Raw genomic sequence first — 21,188 nt, forward strand, 5'->3', positions numbered from 1 at the left:
TTAGGCAAAATAACCTACCAAAATAAAAATAAGGTACTTATTATTATTAGAATTTCCCATATCAGAATAATATACATGTAATATTTCTGAACTATATTATTGATGCATTAATGTGTACATTGCTTTAATGTGCTGGTGAAAGTGTACTGATTTTAACCAGCCTACTTTATACTGTATACTGCTGCTAGCTTGTGAATTTTCCCCAGGAAGGAAGTCTTATCTTAACCTATAATTCATCATAATTGCTTGTTGGGAATACTTGGTACTCTGTCTTAAATTGAGCGAACATATATATATATAAGTCCATCCAAACTAATATGTCCCTCTGAATTACAGTGAAGTAGCAGCAAAAGTAAAGTAAAGTAAGCCTACAAAATAAATGGTTCAAACTGGCAGGCCTGTTAGTATGTTTCAGACTTCAGACACAAAAATCAGATTACTGCCCCACTCACTCCATTCACACTGTGGTGATAACTGAAGAGGAAACACCCCGAACACACACACACACACACACACACACACACACACACACACCCCGAACACACACACACAGAGAGAGAGAGAGAGAGAGAGAGAGAGAGAGCCGCGTGCACACCATCGCCCGCCTGGCTTAAGCGGACATAGCGGGGGTGGAGAGGAAACACCGTTACACACACGCGCACGAACACACGCGCGCGCACGAACACACACGCACACGTTCGCACTGAAGGAGGGTCCCCGCGCGCTCAGCTCTCAGTTTCATTGACTTCATCTCAAACTCACATGAACTTCAGTTGTCGCTCATCCTCTCTTCAGTTCCTGTCACTTATTTTTGGTCTCAGCTCACCTTCCTGTCACAGAAACACGGACCCGCGTGCGCTGCCTCGAGCGGACGAACAGCCGGTTCACGCACGAGACAGTTAACGGGACCGAGGAGCAACAGGAGGTTTCAGAGCGAGTCACACCGAGAGCCGGACGGACACACCGGAGACCCTGGGAACAGACCGCGGCTCTTAGATCTTATCTACCCGGTACTGATTCAACATCTACCCGGTTCCGACTGGACCCGCACTCTGACCCGGGACATCTGCTGTCTGAGCGGTACGGTAGCCTTCTCCTCCTCTCAGCTGGCGCTCTTTAGTTACAGGACAGAACATTAATGACTGACAGAGCTGAAGAAGAAAGTTTGTAGACATAAAAACCTAAAACAAACTTTTTCTTTTTCTTCAGTGGGACAGTTTCCTGTCTTAAACAAAGTGTAGTTGGATTTACAGACTGTTAGTCAGATTGAATAATGTTTTTTGTTCTGAACGGAACCGTTCATTGATTGGGCTAATCAGAATTACAGTAGCCTACCAACTACACGGACCGAGCCCAGAGGTTAGTATTAGCCCGGCTCCGTCCATGAGTCAAACATCCTCACATCCTTTTGCTACGTCAGTACAAGAAACTAACGTTAAAAATGTTCAGATCCAAGAATCCAATCCCTTAAATCTCACTTTTACTGATCAGAACCAAGATGAGTTCAGTGACAGGGCCGGACCAAGAAGTTTGGGGGCCCTGGGCAAAACTTGTTCTTGCAACTGTTCCTGATTTCATGTCAAAGTGTGAGATGTTCAGAAGTCTGGTTTAAACTGTAGATCAGAAAGTTGATACCACTTTATGTGTCAGTCATGAAATATTTAGCGACAGACAGGACTATTGTAGCTTAGCTTAGCATAAAAAAGTACGAGCAGGGGGGAACGGCCAGCCAGGTTCTGTCCGAACAAAATCCACCTGATCACCAGTTCACCGTTTGCCGGAGGTTATGTGTCAGACGGGTGAATTTTGTTACCTCAGAGCCGGGCTAGCTGCTCCCTCCTGTTTCAGTTTGTATGCTAAGCTAAGCTAAGCTAAGCTAACCACCTTCTCATATTTGCTGTACATACATGATATCAATCTTCTCAAATGTCTTTTGGCAATGAAGCGATTAGCGATTCCTTTAAATAGCTTAAAATTGAAAATGCCACGTCACTGTCCGTGTAGGGTAACTTTTAATCATGAGATTTCATTTTTTATGGATGTACCATTCCATTAAATACACATTTTTCTAAGTATCCGTAGGCCATTGTTTTCTCCAGCATCTCCATAGGCCTAAAATATTTGGTGTCTGGGAATTGTATGATCTCCACAAGAATCTTAAATAAAGTTATGTCAGTGCAGAATTTGGACAGTTTTACAAAATCAACTTTTTGTGGCTTCTCTGAATTGAAAGTTTGCTCCGATCTCATATGTATTGATTGTGACAGACTGTTGATGTGAGTCTCTCTGTTGTCTTGTAGTTTGGCCTCCATCATGCCTCCCTCGGTGGGCGGTGTGTGTGTGCGCTGCACCCTGACCTTGGTTCAGGTCCTGGTCCTGGTGCACTGCGCAGCAGGATACAATCTGGATCAGGAGCACAGTCTGGAGTTCAGCGGCCCCTCCTCCTCCATGTTTGGATACTCAGTCCTGCTGCATAGCCATGGATCTCACAACTGGTCTGGATCTATTTTGTTCATCTGATATTGATCTGTGATTTATTTTCTATTCGACTGATCCCTATAAATACTCTTTACTGCTTCTGTCAATCTGCTATTTAGCCTCCATCTGTTTCTCTTATATTGATCCTCAATTTATCAGCTTTTGATCATCTATTGATCTATTATTAATTGTCGATAATTGTAGGTAATATTGCTCCTCTCTTCTTCTGCTATTGGTTCTCTATTGGTTTTCCACAAAACATCTACCTGTTCTCTATTAATTCTGTGTTGATCAGCTATTAATGTTTTATTGATCTGCTAATGTTCTGCTGTTGATGATCTGTTTTCTATTGTGGCGGTGGAAGCTGTCCATAAAGTTGCACAGTCATGCTGCATTTTTTTTTTTTTACTTTTAGGAACTTCAAAACTCATGCTAAGCTTTCAGTATCTTATGTTTTGCTGATGCTGAATCTCCTCAGTTGTGAACTATGACCTTTAAATGGTTAAAATAAATCCCCACTGTCCTTGTAGAGCTGCAGCAGTCAATAACTTTTTAATTAATTTAATTATTATAGTAATACTCTATTAGCTGCCACCTTCACGGTAGAACTGTGTGGTCACGTGTGTGTGTGTGTGTGTATGTTTACGAATGCTAATTAGCCAGTTCTTGTCAAAGAGAGAAGCTCTTTGATGCTTCACACACAGATGCCATTCAGACACTGATGAGACAAAGACAGATCCTGTCTAACTGTCTCTCTCTCTCAGGTTGGTGGTTGGAGCTCCAGTAGCGAACTCATCCTCCAGTCCGTCGGTTCGATCTCCAGGAGCTGTCTTCCGCTGTGAGATCACCGCTGAGCACCGCCGCTGCCACCACATGCATTCAGGTGTGTTTGTGGATAAGTCCTTTCTCCTCGCACCGAATGTACAATCACACATAGTTTGTGCTAGACAGAGAAAGAAATGAAGAGTATTATCAAAGGCATACCTCTCCTACAAATACCTCTTGATTAACTGCGAGGGCTGCATGTGTGAAACAGTGTAAGCTGTTGGATTCATTTGCGTGTGTATGTGTGCAGATGTGCTGAGCTGTGGGAAGACGTGTGAAGCAGACAGCAATCACCAGTGGCTGGGAGTCAGTCTGTCCAGACAACCTGGAGACAATGGAGGACACATCCTGGTAACACACACACTTTCTGTCTTCACTGAAATTTAACGCATCACATCAGGGTGACAGAGGGACTACAGATGAGCTGTGATCGGTCAGCCCGGGCTGCTTGTGTTTCCTCATCCATGTTTGTGATGATGATGATGGTTGATGATATTACATTTCTGTAATATTTAAACACAGCTCAAGTCAGAAGTGAATGATGACGTACTGTTATTTGTGTCAACAAAAAACTGCGATGAATACACAAAAAAGTCAAGGCACACTGCTTTTGTCATGGTAGAAAAGTTAAAAAGCCTTTGTTAGAGTGGCTACATGATTAAAACAGGTACCTGTAGGTTACCGCAGCTTATATTTCTACCCCGTCGTTTTGCTGTTCTCCAGCGGTGACACAAGACACATGTAGCTCTAACCATGTTTGTCCTGTCATGTATGAAGGAAGCCGTTATGAAACATGTACGTGACAAAGTGATATAATTGAAAACACAGCGCTTGCTGTGAACAGATACTGTCGATGTTAAAGAGTTCCATGAATGAAAGGAGCTTTAAATTTAGGGATTGAGCAGAACTATTTATAGCACCAACTGTGATCATCTCTGTTACACACTGAGGGGAAGACTGCCAACAGGAATACTTGAGGTTTAAAATAAATACACAGCAGGGCTGATAATGTTACACACACACATACACATACACACACACTCACAGAGTCCCTGTCACAGTGACTAGGGTCATGGGAATAACAACACTGTGCTGCTAATGTGTTATTGTCAGTAATGAGACCATGTCACATGTTGTTTGTGTGTGTGTGTGTGTGTGTGTGTGTGTGTGTGTGTGTGTGTGTGTGTGTGTGTGTGTGTGTGTGTGTGTGTGTGCGTGTGTGTGTTTGTGTGTGTTCAGGCATGTGCCCACCGCTGGAAGAACGTCTTCTACTCACAGAAAGACAGTCAGAATCATAAGCTGCCGAATGGAGTCTGTTATCGCTATGGCAATGACCTGACACACGCCCAACCCATCATCCCCTGCTACAGAGGTACACACACACACACACACTGTGTGAAAGAAGCAGCTGTTTGGCCGTAGGAGGCAAACTTTTGGGTTTTATCTTCTTATGTGTTATAAGTTCACCTTGACCTCTCAACATGTCCGTCTCTTGCAGACCACCAGAGGAAGTTTGGTGAAGATTATGGGTCATGTCAGGCTGGCATTTCCAACTTCCTGACTGAGGTCAGTAGCACACAGGCAACAATCTTCTTTGAAATCCTGTTTGTATTCACTGTTTCCACCAGCAGACTGGATGTGATCCATCACTGCTGTCTTATGTACGACTTCAGAAGTACTGTTCTTGTTCCTCCTCATGGTGATGTAATGCATAAATCCATATTGACATTGTAAGATAGAAAACAAACACTGTCATCTTATTGTTTAAAAATCAATGTTAAAAACATATTTTAAAGCAACAAATGTTGATTCATTAAAGAGCTTCATTAGAGAGATGTAGTTCACATTATGTCATACAGACTCTGATATCTGCCTGTCTCTCTCAGGATTTGATCATCATGGGGGCTCCAGGGACATCTTATTGGACGGGTTCGGTTCTGGTGTTTAACACGTCCAGTGGAGGGATGTCAGTGTACCTGGACGACGAAACTGGAGCTGTCAGTTTCGGAAGCTACCTCGGTAACTGATACACCTGTTTCTGTACCAGTACTAATAAAACTGCTGCTACTGCTACTAATATAAAACAGGTTTTTCCATGGTCCCTGGTCGGTCTTCTTTAGCCAAGTCAGCCAGCACGCACACTTTTATGTTCTCTGATTGTGTGGAAATCTGATGTTTTCACATCACAGATGATGAAGAAAATGTGAGTCTGAGGCTATAGGTAAAGCATACTGCTGTAGGCAATTATATTATTAGTAATTATTCTTGTAAGCTGGTGGGAAGTACTGAAATATAACTGAAACAATAATCATTTCCGGCCATATGGTCCACACTGCTTTTTCAGTGTAGTGTCTTTCTTTGGCTAATGTGATTCTGAAACAGGTTTTAAATTGCATTTTGTTTGGTATCAAAAAGTCTTCAATTTAACTCCTGATTCATGATTCTGCCCTACATGATGTTCAAGACATTAGTTTACTGCAGAAGGACGAAAACATTTTGTACATTTCAGCCTGAGTTCAGGCACTTCGTACCCACAACACCATCGCCGCTCAGTATTTGTGCTGTACAGGAAGCAGAGCTGAAAGGTGCGATGCTGCTTAGATGAAGGTGTTTCTGACTCTGACAGAAGAAAACACCTTTAATTTGTTCTCACCATGTCAGAAAAGACACAGCTGAGGAAAACCAGCAAAGACTGTAAGATAAAGTGCTCAGTTATGATGGAAGTAGAAGCTTTGTCTTCAGTTAGGACGGTGTGTGTGTGTGCGTGAGAATGTCCTGTACTCACTGGTCAACACAAATCGACAGGAAGTAATGGCTACCATCAGAGACTGGTGTTTGATCTGAACACATTTGAAAGCTGTGGCTGTTGCTGTGTGGCTTTCTTTCACACCCACCCACCCACACACACACTTGTTGGCTTAGACATTGGTTTCAACCATAACCTCTACATATTCATAACCAGGCACAAGCCTTAACCATTTTTGGTCACACTGTACAAGTCAACCAATGGTGTAATCTCTACTTTTCTAATCTTATTATGTCAGTTTGATGTACCACTGAATAAAATCTCACCAAACAAAACGCAGATGAGGTATGACAAAGATGCTGACTCATTCATCTGGGTCGCCTTCAGCTATTCCTGTGTGCTAGCAGCAATTCAGGAATCAGTTCTCCATTTTTGTAAATACCGGCTTCACTTTCTTGTGACGCGTTAGGTGAGAAGACTGATACCGCTCTCCTTTTTTGTTTGAAGCTACACTAAGCAGCATGTTAGCTTAACTTAGCACAAATGTTAACAGCGAGCCTGGCTCATGTCTAAAAGTAACATAGTCCCTGAAACATCCCCTAAAACAAAGTGCAGCTATATTTTTATTTTTTTGTGTGGACTTTTTTCTATTCCTCAGTATATATCTGATATTGGATGATTTGGTCTTTAACTTTGGTCCTAAAACAATTATTTAAAGGGAACTATGCCGAAATTTAGAGGAGAAATGTCTGTTTAATGGAACAACTCATAAACAACTCAAATATGACAGGGACAGCTACACATAGCTTTTTGTAAGAGGTCACAATTCAGAAAGTTTGGGACTCATTGGTTCAATCTTTACAAATGTGTTGTATAAAGTAAGAAGAAGAAGTATAAAGTTGCATGAATGGATATATTCAAAGTACATGGACCTCAGAAGTGTACTTAATTCCAGGACTTGAGTATGTGTACTTTTTAACACTGCAAGATTCTGAATATGCGACTCGTGCTCTTGTTCAGGTTACTCTGTGGGAGCAGGACACTTCCAGAGTTCTACTTCTATGGAGGTGATGGGTGGAGCTCCGCAATACAACCAGAAGGGCAAGGTAGGACCTGCCTGTGCAGTGCGATTGTGTTTGTGTTTGGACCAGCTCGATACATTTTTGCAACATCATTTAGCTTCACCTTACTTCCTCCTGATATAAGTGTGAAGACTTAGAGATTTGTGATAAAAGTAAGGTTGTTATTGAGTTTTTGTTCATATGTTGTGTTGTGTCATTGCTCTGGTTGAGGTTAGTGTGTGTGTGTGTCTCTTTGATGTGCAGGTCTTTATCTTCACTGTAGACAAAAGCATGCTGCGGGTTGTCTCTGAAGTGTCCGGAAAAGAGGTAAGAATCCACTTAGCATGAACATCCTCCATTCACAGTAATGGAATACTGAACACTTTGCTTGTGTGTGTGTGTTTGTGTAGCTGGGATCTTACTTCGGCTCTAGTGTGTGTGCTGTGGATCTGAATGCTGATGGCCTGTCAGATCTGCTGGTCGGCGCTCCTATGGCGACAGGCGTCACTAGGGAGGAGGGAAGAGTCCATGTGTACATCAACCAGGGGGAGGTGAGCAAACATAAACACTTAACTGAATATTTTTTAATTGAGATCTGACGGCTCAACAGAATTCAATACTACATGCTGATATCCTACAGTTATGTACTAATTGTCACAGTATACTGTTTCTGCAGTCAACGGACTTTACTAACAGGAAATAACATAAGACTTAACATCGATGCGTGTGTCAATTGCACTGAGACTTTAAAACGCTGTCAGCCAAATGTTTTTTCCAAAGATTTTTTTATTTTCTGAGTCGCTTCACCGGCATCCACAATTATTTTAATTCCTCCCAGCTGTGAGCAGAACAGCTCCTCTACAGATGTGCGTTATGAGTCAGTTTGCTGATTTGTACCTTTTTCGATCAGTTCAGTTTAAAGCTTGGATTCACTCACCATGTAGCTCCTTCATTTTTTTTAAGTAAGGAGGTCAGATCACAATGTACGTAAGTGCACTTCAGTAAACACAATACTAAGTGAAGGCATCGGCGTTCATACTGGTTAACAGATAAACATCTCAACAGTCACTTCTGTGTGACAGTTATATTATGATTGTGTGGTTTTCACAGTTTTAATAAGCTTTTAATAAGGAAGTGATGTGCTGTGTGTCACTGAGCGTACACCAGAGCTGGTCAGTGAGTGGAGCGACACTACTAAAAGCTACTGAAATAAATGATTTTTCCACCACATTGACTTGACGCTCATCTTGTTCCGTTCTCTTCTTCTGTGATTGTTTCATGGCACCTGACTATTTACAGTCTACACCTGAGTAGAGGATCAGTGCCACCGACGGTTTATCTTGATTCACCTAACTGTCAAAATTTGCTATACATTTGTTTGGAAACTATTCCAGGACAAAAATGTTCAACAACAGCACACTCTAAAGGGTTTTTAGTATGTATACTGACTTATATGAGTGGTTTTTTTTAGCTGTTTCAGATCCCTGAAACTACAGCAGCTAAATAGAAGTTTTTTTATTATTACACCCATGCTTTCCCTGCGGTGACTTAACAACCTGTCTACTGTGAAGAAAACCTTGTGGGACACAGTACAGCTTGCCTGTTTCTTCACAAACTGTCTCTGTCTTAGGCAAATCTGTTGGAGGCAGAGTTTCAGCTGAGTGGCAGAGACGCCTATGCCGCCCGGTTTGGAGAGACCATCGCTGACCTGGGAGACCTGGACGATGACGGTTACCCTGGTAATGACCACACCTTCACGGCCTGACCTATCAGCTTTTATTCTGGTGAAACCTTTTCAAGTACACACAGTACTACTAACACTACTGCTACTAATGCCATTGCAAATACTTTCACTTTTGTTGATAGTGCAGCAATACACCTTATACTGTCTGATACTGTACTAATGGAAATGCAACTGACACTGCTTATGACACCATACAACTACTGCAACTGTTGATACTGCTAATACCACAACAAACACCATAATTAGTACTACTGCTACTACTGCAAAATACTATTTGTTCCTTCTGATATTACTTATAAGTACTTCCACCACGACGAACAGTAACTAATATTACTGTTGCTAATGCCACTGCCAGTACTATATCCATTACTACTGCGACTAGTACCATAATCTTCTATTACTTCTTCTGATTCCACTCATCTTTCTCATACTAAAAATAACTGCTACAACTCTGAATACTACACTGCCAATGCTACACATGCTACTACTGCCTTTGATACTGCTAATAACTACAGCTACTGCTCCACTGGAGCTCAAGGGCACCTCAGCAGCGGTAATTAAAGAGCACTAAATGTTGCTCTGTCGCTTTCTGCCCAGATCTGCTGCCTCACAAATCAGCCTACAATACTACTAATACTACAACAATACTTTGATGACTGCTACCCCACTAAACCAAAAACACACACTTTACCCAGGGGGCAAAACCCACCCACCACCACCTCTGACAAGAACAACAGTAACTGCCACTTCCTGATAAGAGTGAACATCGCTTTAACACAACGCCCTCACACATGCAGACCCCTCACCGTGTGTGTGTGTGTGTGTGTGTGTGTGTGTGTGTGTGTGTGTCCGTGATGAGGGTGGAGTGTGTTATTAAGCTCATTAAAACTGTAATGACAAACTGTTGCTGCTCTGCAACTGAACCTGCCTTCTAATCAGGCACGGCTACATAAAAGGCTGTGTGTGTGTCTGTGTGTGTGTGTGTGTGTGTGTGTGTGTGGCTTTCAGACCCTTTGCATCTTCAAAGGACTCAGGTTAAATATTAAAGGACCATGCTGGTATTTTCTCATGTTTATGTACTGGTCCTGAATACTTTCATCCTGCTGAACATTTTCCTACCGGGCCTCAGCCGGGACTACTGAGGTCATACATGCTATCCTACGCATCCGTTACCGCCTCAATTAATGACTGATTAATCTATAACAATTTGCAGCAAGTTTCAGGTTTCTGAAAGTTTCATAGAAAAAAAACAGAAAACGGTGGCTGTCTGCAAGGAAGGAAACCAATTTGTTGGTTAAAGGTTGAAGTTAGTAACAGAGGCAGCAAGTGTCCTCACAAAAACAGTCATATAAACCTCTGTATTTGTGTGTGTGTGTGTGTGTGTAGATGTGGCAATTGGTGCCCCACAGGAAGACGACCTTAAAGGAGCCGTTTACATTTACAATGGCAGGAGGGATGGCATCTCACCAACTCCGTCTCAGGTACTACACTGATAGAGATATAAGAATAAGAATATGGTTCATTTTATGGTTTGATCACTTTTCATGGTACTTACATTGGATTATATATGGTAGCTTAAACATTTGCGAGGAGATACATGCAGGTTTGTTCTGTGATATCCAACATGGTGTGTGTATGTGTGTGTCTTCAGAGGATAACTGGATCCACCCTGGGTCGTGACCTCAGGATGTTCGGCCAGTCGCTGAGCTCTGGCATTGACATAGATCATAACGGCTACATGGGTAACCTGAACTGTCACAACCATATACAAACCAAAGTGTTGCCATTTTGTTAATTTCTGCTCTCAGCTGATCTGCTTTAAACCCGGTTAAACTCTCTCTGTCTCTGCAGATGTGGCTGTTGGTGCATTCCTCTCAGACTCGGCTGTTGTTCTCAGGTAAAACCACACTGGACCTAGAATAGTCCAGTTGTAGTTTTTTCTCCTTTTATAGAGGAGTGCAGCTTCCTTATTTTAGCTGATTTGGAGGGAAATTATACCGCTGGTGAATCAGGACGTGCCACAATAGGACAACCAAAAGTCTCTAAACATCTGATGAGAATATTGTGGATGCAAATTGTTGTTTTGAGGAATAAGATTTCCTAAAAGAAGATTAATGATTGTAAATAATAAAATACATCTACTGTCAGACATAGAAATTGGCAGCAGGGAATCATATGACTGTTTGATTGTTTGACATTTCAGTCCAGTCAGCGTGCTGTAATAGTTTCTCTGAATGTGTCCTTTGTGTAGGACCCGACCAGTGATTCAGGTGAAGGCGTCTCTGACTTTGCCTGAGCAGATTGACCCGCAGATGGCGCTGTGTCGAGACCACAAAAACCCAGCTGTCTGCTTCAATGTTACTGTCTGCTTCAGTGTCAAGTCCAGACATTTCAAAGGAGCTATAGGTACTGTAAACTAAACTGTTGTGTACATAATGCTATTTTTTCCTGATTTTAGACACAACCTTCTATTGGTCTGGCCCAACTGACCACTGTCCAAGTCCTGCACCCCTTCGTTACTTGTCTTACTTGCGTGTCCAGCTTTGTAATTATAACACATATGCAGTTTAGAACGTTAACAGTTGTAGGATTGTTGTTATATATTGACACAATGGGTTCTTCATTTCTACAAAAGCTGCTTCTAAGTGGTGGCCTTGGACGGTGGTGGCTGAAATGACAACTGTCACTGTCAGATTGTAGCTAGCTGATTTTGTGCTTAAAGACTGAGGTTAAGCTCACATACATATACCAAAAAGTCAGCATCCTCACCAGTTGATGATCTATGTAGACTGAAAAGCGGGAAAAGCAATTGGTTCTTGTATTGCAGAGTAGAGCTAGATAGTCCTATCATTATAAGAGCAGGACAGTACAGCCACATGTGCACTGCTTAAATATGTGGAGAGATTCAAAGCTTGTCAGGCTGCTGTGCCCAGTTATGGTTGCAAAGCTATGAGTAGTCAGTGATATGAGTGTGGAACTTATCTACTGATATTTAGGATTTTTCCTCTCTTCTCCTCCTCAGATCTTCAATATAATCTGACCGCTGACCTCCTCCATAAGCCATCCTTCTCTCATCGTTTCTATTTCCACGGTAACGGGTCATCCAATAGCACACGGGGGCGTGTGAGAACACGACACGGCCAGCTCGCTTGTACAACACATGTGGCCTACCAAAGGGTAACACACTCTCACACATACAAAAACATACAGTGATTAAGTTTAATATGAGTGTAGTGTCATGACTTGTTACTAACTAATTGGATTTGCTGTGGTGATGCTTACAATGTCTATTCCTCCTGTGTATCTGTTTCTTCCTCTTACAGAAAGATGTGAGGGACATTTTCACTCCGGTCCAGTTTGAGGTTTCCTATAGTCACAGAGAAACACACACCCAAAGAGGCTCTTCCAAAACCTTCCCTCCATTAAAACCCATTCTGCAGCAGAGCGCAGGACACCAGAACACCATCACCAACCAGGTACAGTACTGTCCATCAGTTACACAAGCTAGTTACCAACTAGTGCTAACTAGTGCTGACTAGTGCTAACAGCTTGTAGGAACCAGTTATTATTGCTATCAGGTTCTGGTTAGTGCCATCAAGCACCAACTAGCCTACCAGTTAGTGCTAAAACTAACAAGGTACCAACGCTAACACCAACCAGGTACTGGCTAGAGCCAAGCCCCCAGGAAGAGTGCCAGGTTTTGAAGCCAACTTTCATAGTGGCCGAACTGTGTGATTACATCATCACTGTGGCCCAAACAGATTTTTTCCCATAAGCTTGTGAAAGAAGCATCTGTAAAACGGCTGATCTCTAGCGTGCACGCTCTGTGGGCCACACAACATGAAAGATCTGGCTATTTTCAAACGGGGAGTCAAGCTTTTTTGGCTTCAAAATGCCACTGAGCAGCTTTCAGAAGAATAAATGGGGCTCCGCCTTCAACGCTGTGTCCAGATTTCAACTAACTTGGCTAGAGCCACTAAATCATAACTGATTGATGACTCTTCATCTCAAAGCCTCTGTTACAGATCATTTCCAATATTAACTAGAAGGACAAAACATTTTAACAGAACCGTAGAACAATACAGTACTCAGCTTTATCAAAAGGAGTTACTGTAGTAACAAAAAGTAAAAAAGCTTGCTGCCTTGCTCTGCACTGGATTTTTGAGCAAGGGGAAGAGTCTGGGGGAAGTTTATTAACGGAAAATAGCAATTAGCAAATACCTAGCATTACTTACCTCCTTTATTACGCCAAATATTGACCTTTAATAGGAACACCATGTACTGAATTCAGTTTAATTAATTTAAATTAAATTAGCTTAATTAACTAGACATTAATAGTAGTTTACATGCAACTTTGAGGTTCGCTTATATAAAATTAACAGTATATGTACTACTACTTCTATTAAGTCTCTGTGTGCTGTGCTGTGGTTGGTAAGTGTCAAGATTACTGTTGAAAAAAAACAAAAAACTAACCCATCGGTTTCCTGTTGGAGCAGCCTCAGAGTCAGATCTGTATGTTCATCACAAAACTTAGCTGTCTTCAAGGGAAGGAAACAACTAATCTGATGTCAGCTCCACCACACACACACTCATAATGACTTCCTGCTAATCCAGATGTGTTTACGGCTGCAGCATATCATCTGCAGCACATTACCGAACATCAGTCAGCTCGTTCTGTGTCCACACCGTGTCCCACTGACTCCTACAAACAGACCAGGAAGAGTTAACATGTAGGAATTTACAGCTGGAGTTAGTCAACAGGACATTAGTCATCATCTGTGAGAGAGGGGTCAGAGGTCACATTAGTCATCTGTAACGTCCATCGCTCCATTCATCATTATTAACATTATTATTACTGATGTCATCAATTAACTCTGAGCCTCTTTCACTCCGTCAGACTTGGTTTGCTCGATCCTGTTCTCTGGTGAACTGTTCGACCAACATGCAGCTGTCGGCTGAACTAGTGCTACCACAGTAAGAGCACACACACACACACACGCGTGCGCACACACACCTACACACACAGAGTTATCACATGGAACAAGACAGAGGGAGAAAGAAACAACATCAGCTTTGAATTCACCAGGATCAGCGCCTGTTGGATTTTATTTATCCAGTTTAAACGTTTAAGTCACACACAGGTCATAGTAATGATGAGTCCTCTTGTGTTGTGGTGAACAGTATCTACAAGATAACCCAAGACTAGCCTTTCAGTTCCCTCTAAAAACAACATACAACATGAGGCCAACACATGATCCTAATTAGCTGCTGGCAAATTGGGGAGGATTTATTTAGAACATCAGTCGACAGCAGGGCTTTGATCTCGAGTCGAGCTGGACCGCGCTGTTGTTATGCTCTCACGGGCTGGAAGATATTGCATGAAAATTTGTGCTTTAATTCTTATTAACTTAAGAACGCAAACTGTCCTTTTTACATTTCTGTTGATATAATGTATTGATTATTAAGTGTCGGAGGTGCTGGTAGATGTATGGACAGAGCCAGGCTAACAGTTGGCTAGCCCCCTGTTTTGAATGCAAAGCTAAGCGAACCATCTCCTAGCAGCAACTTGATATTTAACATACAAACATGAGAATGGCATTGACCTGCTCAGCGTATTTTAAAATCTTATCCTATTCTTCCTTACAGTCAGTGTTTTTGTTGAACTTAAAATTAATTAATTTACAGAAAAATGAATGAAAAATGTTGAATCTTGTCATTTGAATCTCGCAGTGTGACATGTTTACAGCCAGGGAGGTCATATTAATTCCCTTCTGATACAATAAAATGACAATTCACAATTACATAATGACAGTAATGGATTTCCACTGTCCATAATAGATCTGTATGTTTAAAGTTATCATATCTGTTGAGCTGTGACTTCTCTACTGACAACTAAAGTTTATTTTAATCTTTCTCTAATATAATCTAATCTCTAGCAATCATGTGTTCACGCATTTAGGTAATTTAGCCCATTTTGCAGTGCTTATTTTTAGAAGTGGACTCCCTCCTCCCAACACGTTGCTACTGTATATTACTGGTTACAAATACTTGTCATGCAAGCTGACTTATTAACAGTATATCAGAGTATATAATGTTTCTGTGGCGTTAACCTCATTGCCCAGTACTAGTGTTCATTGTTGTCATTTGTGATAGTTATAATATCTTTATTTTGATGTTGGTTGCGATTGTAACATCAGTGTTTTTTTACATCATCAGTCAGCAGCAATACTTTGCTCTTGGCTCTGGACAGACCATCATGTTGAAAACCTTGTTACTGAACTCTGGAGACGACGCCTTCTTGCCGCGACTGACGCTGCGTTTCCCCAGCAACATCCAGTACATTAAAGTACTGCAGAACGTGAGTTAACATCATGTTGATTGGGCAGCTTGACGACATGGCTGGTTGGTTCTCTCACTTCTCCTGACTTTCTAATTCTCCCTGACATAGTGAAAAGTGATCTGCTGTCAAAATTATTATTTTTTTTTTTTTCACCAAGTGAAAGCTTTTTATGTGAAGTAACTTTATCCAGCTTTGTGGTTATAAGAGATTGAACCCTGAACAGCAAGGCTGATAGCAGTGAGATAATGTTAACTGAATTACATGCTGCATTATTCCCTGTGAATCCCTCATGTGTTTGAAGGCAGTCTGAATCCAGCACAAGGCCCTAAATAGCATCAAAAACAACTTCAACAACACCAATAACTCATTCAGCAAAGTAACAACGACAAACTGTGTGTCTGTGTGTGCAGCAGGACAACGTGGTCAGTTGTGATGTCACGCAGGACGTCAATAGTACAATGGTGGGAGTTGACTGCAGTGTCACCAGCCTCCTCCTTGCAGCAAACACCCAGGTAAGCCTCAGTCAGTCACACACTGTTACTGAAATTGAAAAAGACTAAGGGTGTAGAGTCGTAGTAGCAGCTCTGTGTGCTGAAGTTAGGGACAGCAATGCTTTTAGCTAAATGCTAAGATCAGTCGGAGCAGATGATGTTTATTGTGGTTGCCATCTTAGTTTAGTGTGTTAGAATGCTAAAATTAACCAATTAGCACAAAACACAGTACAGGTGATGCAGATGGGAATGTCATAAGTTACGCAGGTACAGATACAGTATATGGTCATAAACCAAAAAATGATACAGTATGAATATGAAACAAAAATGTTCATATCCTGACATGGATGTCAATAGCCATGAAATATGGTTCATTCAGAAGTTGTTGAGACACTCTTGGTGGTGCTAGACGAAAAGTCACGGGATCCCCAAAACCATTAGGATTCATGGTATTTGAACCATAAATGTTTGTAGTCCAGAGGTCCAAGACGAGATCCAGTGTGTCTGTACTTTTTTTTTTCACTCCTGCTTTTGTCTCGTCAGCTGATTTATTGCTGTATTTCCTCCGTCTCAGTTGCTTTAAAGTAAATGTTGCGAAATACAATGTTGAAATCTGAGTTCCCCTTTTGAAAAAGACAGAGCAGCAGTGTTAAGGTGGAATTTCTTTCGACATGTAAAAGGTTACAGTTAAATATGCATTGAACACAATTCAATAAAGAGTAGAAAAAAGTAAAGGAATAAAGATCCAAAAGTGTCTACAGAAGAGGAGGAAACTGTAAAGAGGATGCAGCAATCAGTCATCATAACCGATGTATAAGGAAACTGATAACTATCTGAAGTCACTAATTTATTTCCTATTTCTTGTAGTTGAATATCAGCTTCCTATTGGACGTTAGTCAGAACAGCACACCTGGTGATATCATCATTCACGTCAACACCAGCAGGTAAGGACCCACTGTCATCTCCAGGGGAGAAGAAAGTCCTTTACATGAGTTACAATTTCAAGGATATTTCATCCACAGTGCAACATTATTGTTGTACCAGGATTTAAGAGGTTATGAGCACAAAAGCTATTTGTGTGATAAATGATTTAATAAATCCATCAATCCATCTGTGAGTTAAAGATGAGACATTTGCAGGTTAAATATTTGTTAATGTATTAAATCCATGTTGTCCTCAGTGATAACTATGAGAGGGAGGAGTATCTCCATGACAACTCCATCAGCCTTCCTCTTCCTCTCAAGTACGGAGTGAACGTCAATGTCCACGGGTGAGTCTGCGTATCTTGGTATTACTTTTTTCAAAGTTATTTTTAGTAGGGATTCACAAGGTCCTATACCAGCCAGATAAACTTCAAAAGTCAGTGTATTTGTGTGTATTAGTTGTCTATCTATCTAAACAGTATATATACTAAACTGAACTGTTGGATAGTGTGCTTTGCTGTAACAGTCTTCGATAGCTTGAGTCGAAGCGAAGTGCACCAAGATAGACATCATTGTTACCATGGCAGTGCCTGTAGCCCCAGGTAAATAATCACCAGCCGCCACTGATGTCTGTCTGTCCGCCTGCAGTTTTGTGACTCCCACCTCCTTTGTGTTTGGAGATGAAGACTTGACTCCAGTTGAATGCTACTCTGAAATATTCAACTACACGTACAAGGTAAACATCACTCTGGTTCAGAAGTTCCTTCAGGTGCATTCAGACAGAACACAAAATGAATTCTGGGCGCAGCCCAATCACATACAAGTCAATGAGGCGAGGTCACATACACATGGGTTGACAGTAACGCATGTAAAGATTTATTGCTATGGCATTTTTCTAAACAAAAATGACAAAATGCTTCACATTAAGTATCACATACGTCACAGTGTTAATAATAGCATTAATGATGCACTTCCTGAGCTGTCTGATGCTTTGCCATAACGTCTGAGGTCAACTAAAAGTGCTTCTGCAGTCTCTGTAAAGTCACGTCTTTGCTTCTTGTGGCAGCCTGAACAGAAACTCAGCATCTAAGTGATGAATCCAAGTGGTAAAAAGTATATTCTAATCTTATATGCATCTGTTGTTTTGTCTGTCTGCAGGTGTTAAACTCTGGTCCCAGCAAGTCTCTTAATACTGTGGTTGAAATTACTCTACCAAAGATCCTGACACCTTACAAACACAGACTGCTGCAGGTGGTCGACTGGCAGGTATGTCCAGTACTAGTAGCAGCAGTAGCACGAGCAGTAGTGTAACCAATTCGGGTAAAGAGGGCTGGAGCCATAGGTGAACAACTGTGATAGGCTGAGACACCCTGAATACTTCTAATTAAGCTTTAAATATCACCTAATTGAACAATTATTCTGAAAATCTTTTCACTTCTCCACATTTTTGGCTTCAACAGTCAGCCTTGGTAAATGCTGACTGAGTAACGGAAGGAGCTGTGGTTGAGCTAATATTAGAAGTAGCAGTAGAAGTGTAGTGGTAGTTGTGGTGATAGCAGTAGTCATGTTTGTAGTGGTATTCATAGCCAGGGTAAGCTACAAACTTCAGAAGTAGTATCAACAGTGTGTATATAATATTAATGTACTGTTTCTTTCTTTCCCTTTGCAGTCGTCTCACGGTGTGTGTTCAATCAGCGACACAACTGTTTCAGTCATTGAGGACTGTGATGTCCCTGAAGCTTCCTTCATCAAACAGCTCGTCTTCTTCTTCTCCTCCACCTCCACCCGCAGAATGGTATACACTCGGACACACACACATGCAGACACACACACACACACACACACACACACACACTAGCATCCTCAGACGTGACTAGCAGTAGTACATACTAGTAAACTCACAATGTCACTGCCTACATGTCAGTAATATTATAGTATAATGTTTACCATGTAAACCTTTGCTAATGAGCAGTAAACACACATTTTACAGCAATGGCTGATGGTACTCAGTTTTGTTGATATTTGATCATAAACCAAAGTGTTGGACAAATTAACAATGTTGACCGTATAATAGCGCTGGAGGAAATATGAGGGAATCACCAAAGTTATTACGGTTTGTTCTGAGGACAGACTGATAGAATATATCAATCAACTTTCAAAGCAATCCATCCAGTTATTGTGATATTTTACTCCAAACCACATGCCAAATTAATGGTACAGGAAAAGGCAAGGGGTCATTCAGTGCCCATGAAAAGTGTTCTGTGCCAATTCATCTATTAGTTGTTGAGAAATCCGAGTCTGGACAAACTGGTCAACAGACCAACATTGCCAAAAATATTTGCCAACACCTCGACTACATACTGACCTACAATGTATGAACTTCCATGTTTTTCTGCGTGTGTGTGCAGTTTTGTGGCCGAGGTGATGAGCTGTGTGAGCGGCTGGTGTGTCATCTCGGTAACCTGGAGGTGGGGAGAGAGGCCAGTATCCAGCTGGAGATCAGACTGAACCCTGCTGTACTACTGCAAGCTCCGGTAACACACACACACACACACACACACACACACACACACACACACACACACACACACACACACACACACATTTCTGCTGGCATTAGGATAAAATAGTAATGTAATGTAATGTATTAATAACTGGATAATTAATAATAATTAATTAATAATTCTCCTGAACCCTGCTGCCTTACATTAAGAAAAACATCTGATGTCTGTCTGCGTCTCTGTCTCAGGGTCGTCATGGCATCATGAGGATGGAGAGCACTGCGACGCTGTCCAATCCCAAGGAAGATCCTCACACCATCCTCGTCCATGGGCAACCCGTAGCACAGGTAAAACACTTCACCAGCAGGCACAACCAAGAACCAACAACACTGTAGAGTCAAACCAGACCACATCTGGAAGGAGCTCATCAAAGGTTCAACATGGAGTTTCTACTACAGTACAGCTGACAGTAGTGCACTATCAAAGCCACGTGGGACTTGTAGTTGCTGAATGTTAACAGACTAATCCTGCTCTAATGTAATGTGTATTCAAGGTGTTGCTCATAATCACATATTGTATGTCACACATCTCCAGGTTGTGGTGGAAGCTGTTTTTACCCAGAAACCCTCAACAATAGTGAAGGTCTTCATCATCGTCGTCAGTTTAGTTTTGGGTCTGCTGATCCTGGCTGCTCTCATCTGGTGTCTGTGGAAGGTAAATATTCATTTTATAACATGATGATACTGTTGAAGAATAAACTTGAAAATGCTGTCTGAGGGACAGATTTTCTATGCTGCTGCAATATAATTAACTAAGAATTACAGCGTATCACTAAACAAGTAGTATTGTTAAAGTGTAACATGTCACAGTATACAGTACTAATAAACCTTGGTATATAACAACACAATGGAACTGACAAACCTGGAACTGTGCATTACAATATACAACTATATAATTAAGCACAGTAAACAAAGTATATTGCTTCATACTCCACTGATAAAGCACCATGATATGACAATTTAATGGATGTTGCAGCAACTTTAACTTAATTTTTTGTCGTAACGTCTCTGTCTACTCGTGTCCCTCAGGCTGGTTTCTTTAAGAGGGAGTTCCAGAAGAATAAGGAGGAAGAGGAGTTCAAGAGAGACAGCTGGGACTACGTTCCTAAGCTCGACAAAAGAGAGAGCACTTCCTAACCTCGACTGTCACCTCTGGCCATGACCTGTGACCTCTGACCATAGGATTGTGTTCACATCGTGACTGTGCAACAGTTTTTAATGAGACATATGAGCTGATGGACGGATGGATTGCTGTGTATGATTTGTCCAAATCAGTAGAAAGTCATCAGCCAATGAAATCCGTCCGGACTGGTTCAGATGGTCTGAAGCCACACGCGTAACAACTCAGCAAGACAGACCCGTCTTGAGTGTGTGATAAAACGTCTCACGTGAACGCCCGAACACCTGAACCTTCATGCTTTTTAAACTATTTAGCCTGATGTGCCTTCACAAATACAGACAAGTACAAAGACTTGAAAAAGACCACAGCAACGGATGAACGGGCGAAGGATTAATAAAAAGGAAACCTGAAACAATCAAATCTGGACAAATTAAAAGTCTTCAGGGCTGCCTGGGATGTTGCATCACGTGTGACACTGTTGTTGTCCGTTTTGACTCTTCTAAGAGGAAATACACCAAAGGAAGTGACTTTCTGCCGACCTTTGATCTCAGGGGATGGAAACCTGGCCTCTGATTGGCTCATAACTCTCTGTGTACATTATCTTTTTATATTTCTGTTTACCTGCTGACCAAACACTTTATGCACTGGTGACACAGGGAGCAGACTCAGTGAGTGTGTAGCACCATTTGACGCCCGTAGCACACACCAGATGATTTCCAGACAGAGGAAGTCAAGTGTTGAGGCTGGGATGTGCTGATACAGGGAGGCTTCTGTGGGTCGATGCAGACGGATGCTGGCAACAATCAGCACGGGTGTTTTAATGAACATTATGACTGTTGTTTCCACTCTTGGACTTGTTATTTTGAGATTTTGTCCCTCTAAAGGCCCAGTCACACCAGC

At 41.7% G+C, this 21,188-nt stretch overlaps 1 protein-coding gene across 2 annotated transcripts; it reads left to right on the forward strand.

Annotated features, from left to right (window-relative positions):
• Positions 1 to 705: 705 nt before the first annotated feature.
• On the forward strand, positions 706 to 21,175 carry itga4 (integrin alpha 4). 2 transcript variants are annotated; one of them, XM_084361665.1, is made up of 29 exons: positions 706 to 1,080; positions 2,301 to 2,495; positions 3,243 to 3,361; positions 3,554 to 3,654; positions 4,543 to 4,675; positions 4,802 to 4,869; positions 5,190 to 5,322; positions 7,070 to 7,155; positions 7,375 to 7,437; positions 7,521 to 7,661; positions 8,741 to 8,849; positions 10,241 to 10,335; positions 10,506 to 10,596; positions 10,706 to 10,751; positions 11,106 to 11,260; positions 11,877 to 12,031; positions 12,178 to 12,330; positions 13,752 to 13,828; positions 15,071 to 15,212; positions 15,605 to 15,706; positions 16,553 to 16,629; positions 16,866 to 16,955; positions 17,257 to 17,344; positions 17,767 to 17,874; positions 18,278 to 18,403; positions 19,017 to 19,142; positions 19,358 to 19,456; positions 19,704 to 19,823; positions 20,198 to 21,175. In XM_084361665.1, the coding sequence occupies exons 2-29, from the start codon at positions 2,314 to 2,316 to the stop codon at positions 20,303 to 20,305; spliced, it is 3,093 nt and encodes a 1,030-aa protein (XP_084217791.1). In that variant the 5' UTR covers positions 706 to 1,080; positions 2,301 to 2,313; the 3' UTR covers positions 20,306 to 21,175. The 2 variants fall into 2 exon arrangements, with proteins under 2 accessions (XP_084217791.1, XP_084217792.1); XM_084361666.1 differs by having other exon boundaries at positions 15,608 to 15,706.
• Positions 21,176 to 21,188: the final 13 nt, after the last annotated feature.

Source organism: Pagrus pagrus (genome assembly GCF_965226575.1).
Source record: "Pagrus pagrus genome assembly, chromosome: 9".
Lineage (NCBI taxonomy): Eukaryota > Metazoa > Chordata > Actinopteri > Spariformes > Sparidae > Pagrus > Pagrus pagrus.

What these genes read in the sequence shown, in the direction of transcription:
- itga4 (XM_084361665.1), top strand. Translation starts at nt 2,314, where the DNA reads ATGCCTCCCTCGGTGGGCGGTGTGTGTGTGCGCTGCACCCTGACCTTG. An exon ending in TGCAGGTGGTCGACTGGCAG is followed by an intron (nt 17,875 to 18,277) that starts GTATGTCCAGTA and finishes TTCCCTTTGCAG; the next exon opens with TCGTCTCACGGTGTGTGTTC. An exon ending in TCATCTGGTGTCTGTGGAAG is followed by an intron (nt 19,824 to 20,197) that starts GTAAATATTCAT and finishes CGTGTCCCTCAG; the next exon opens with GCTGGTTTCTTTAAGAGGGA.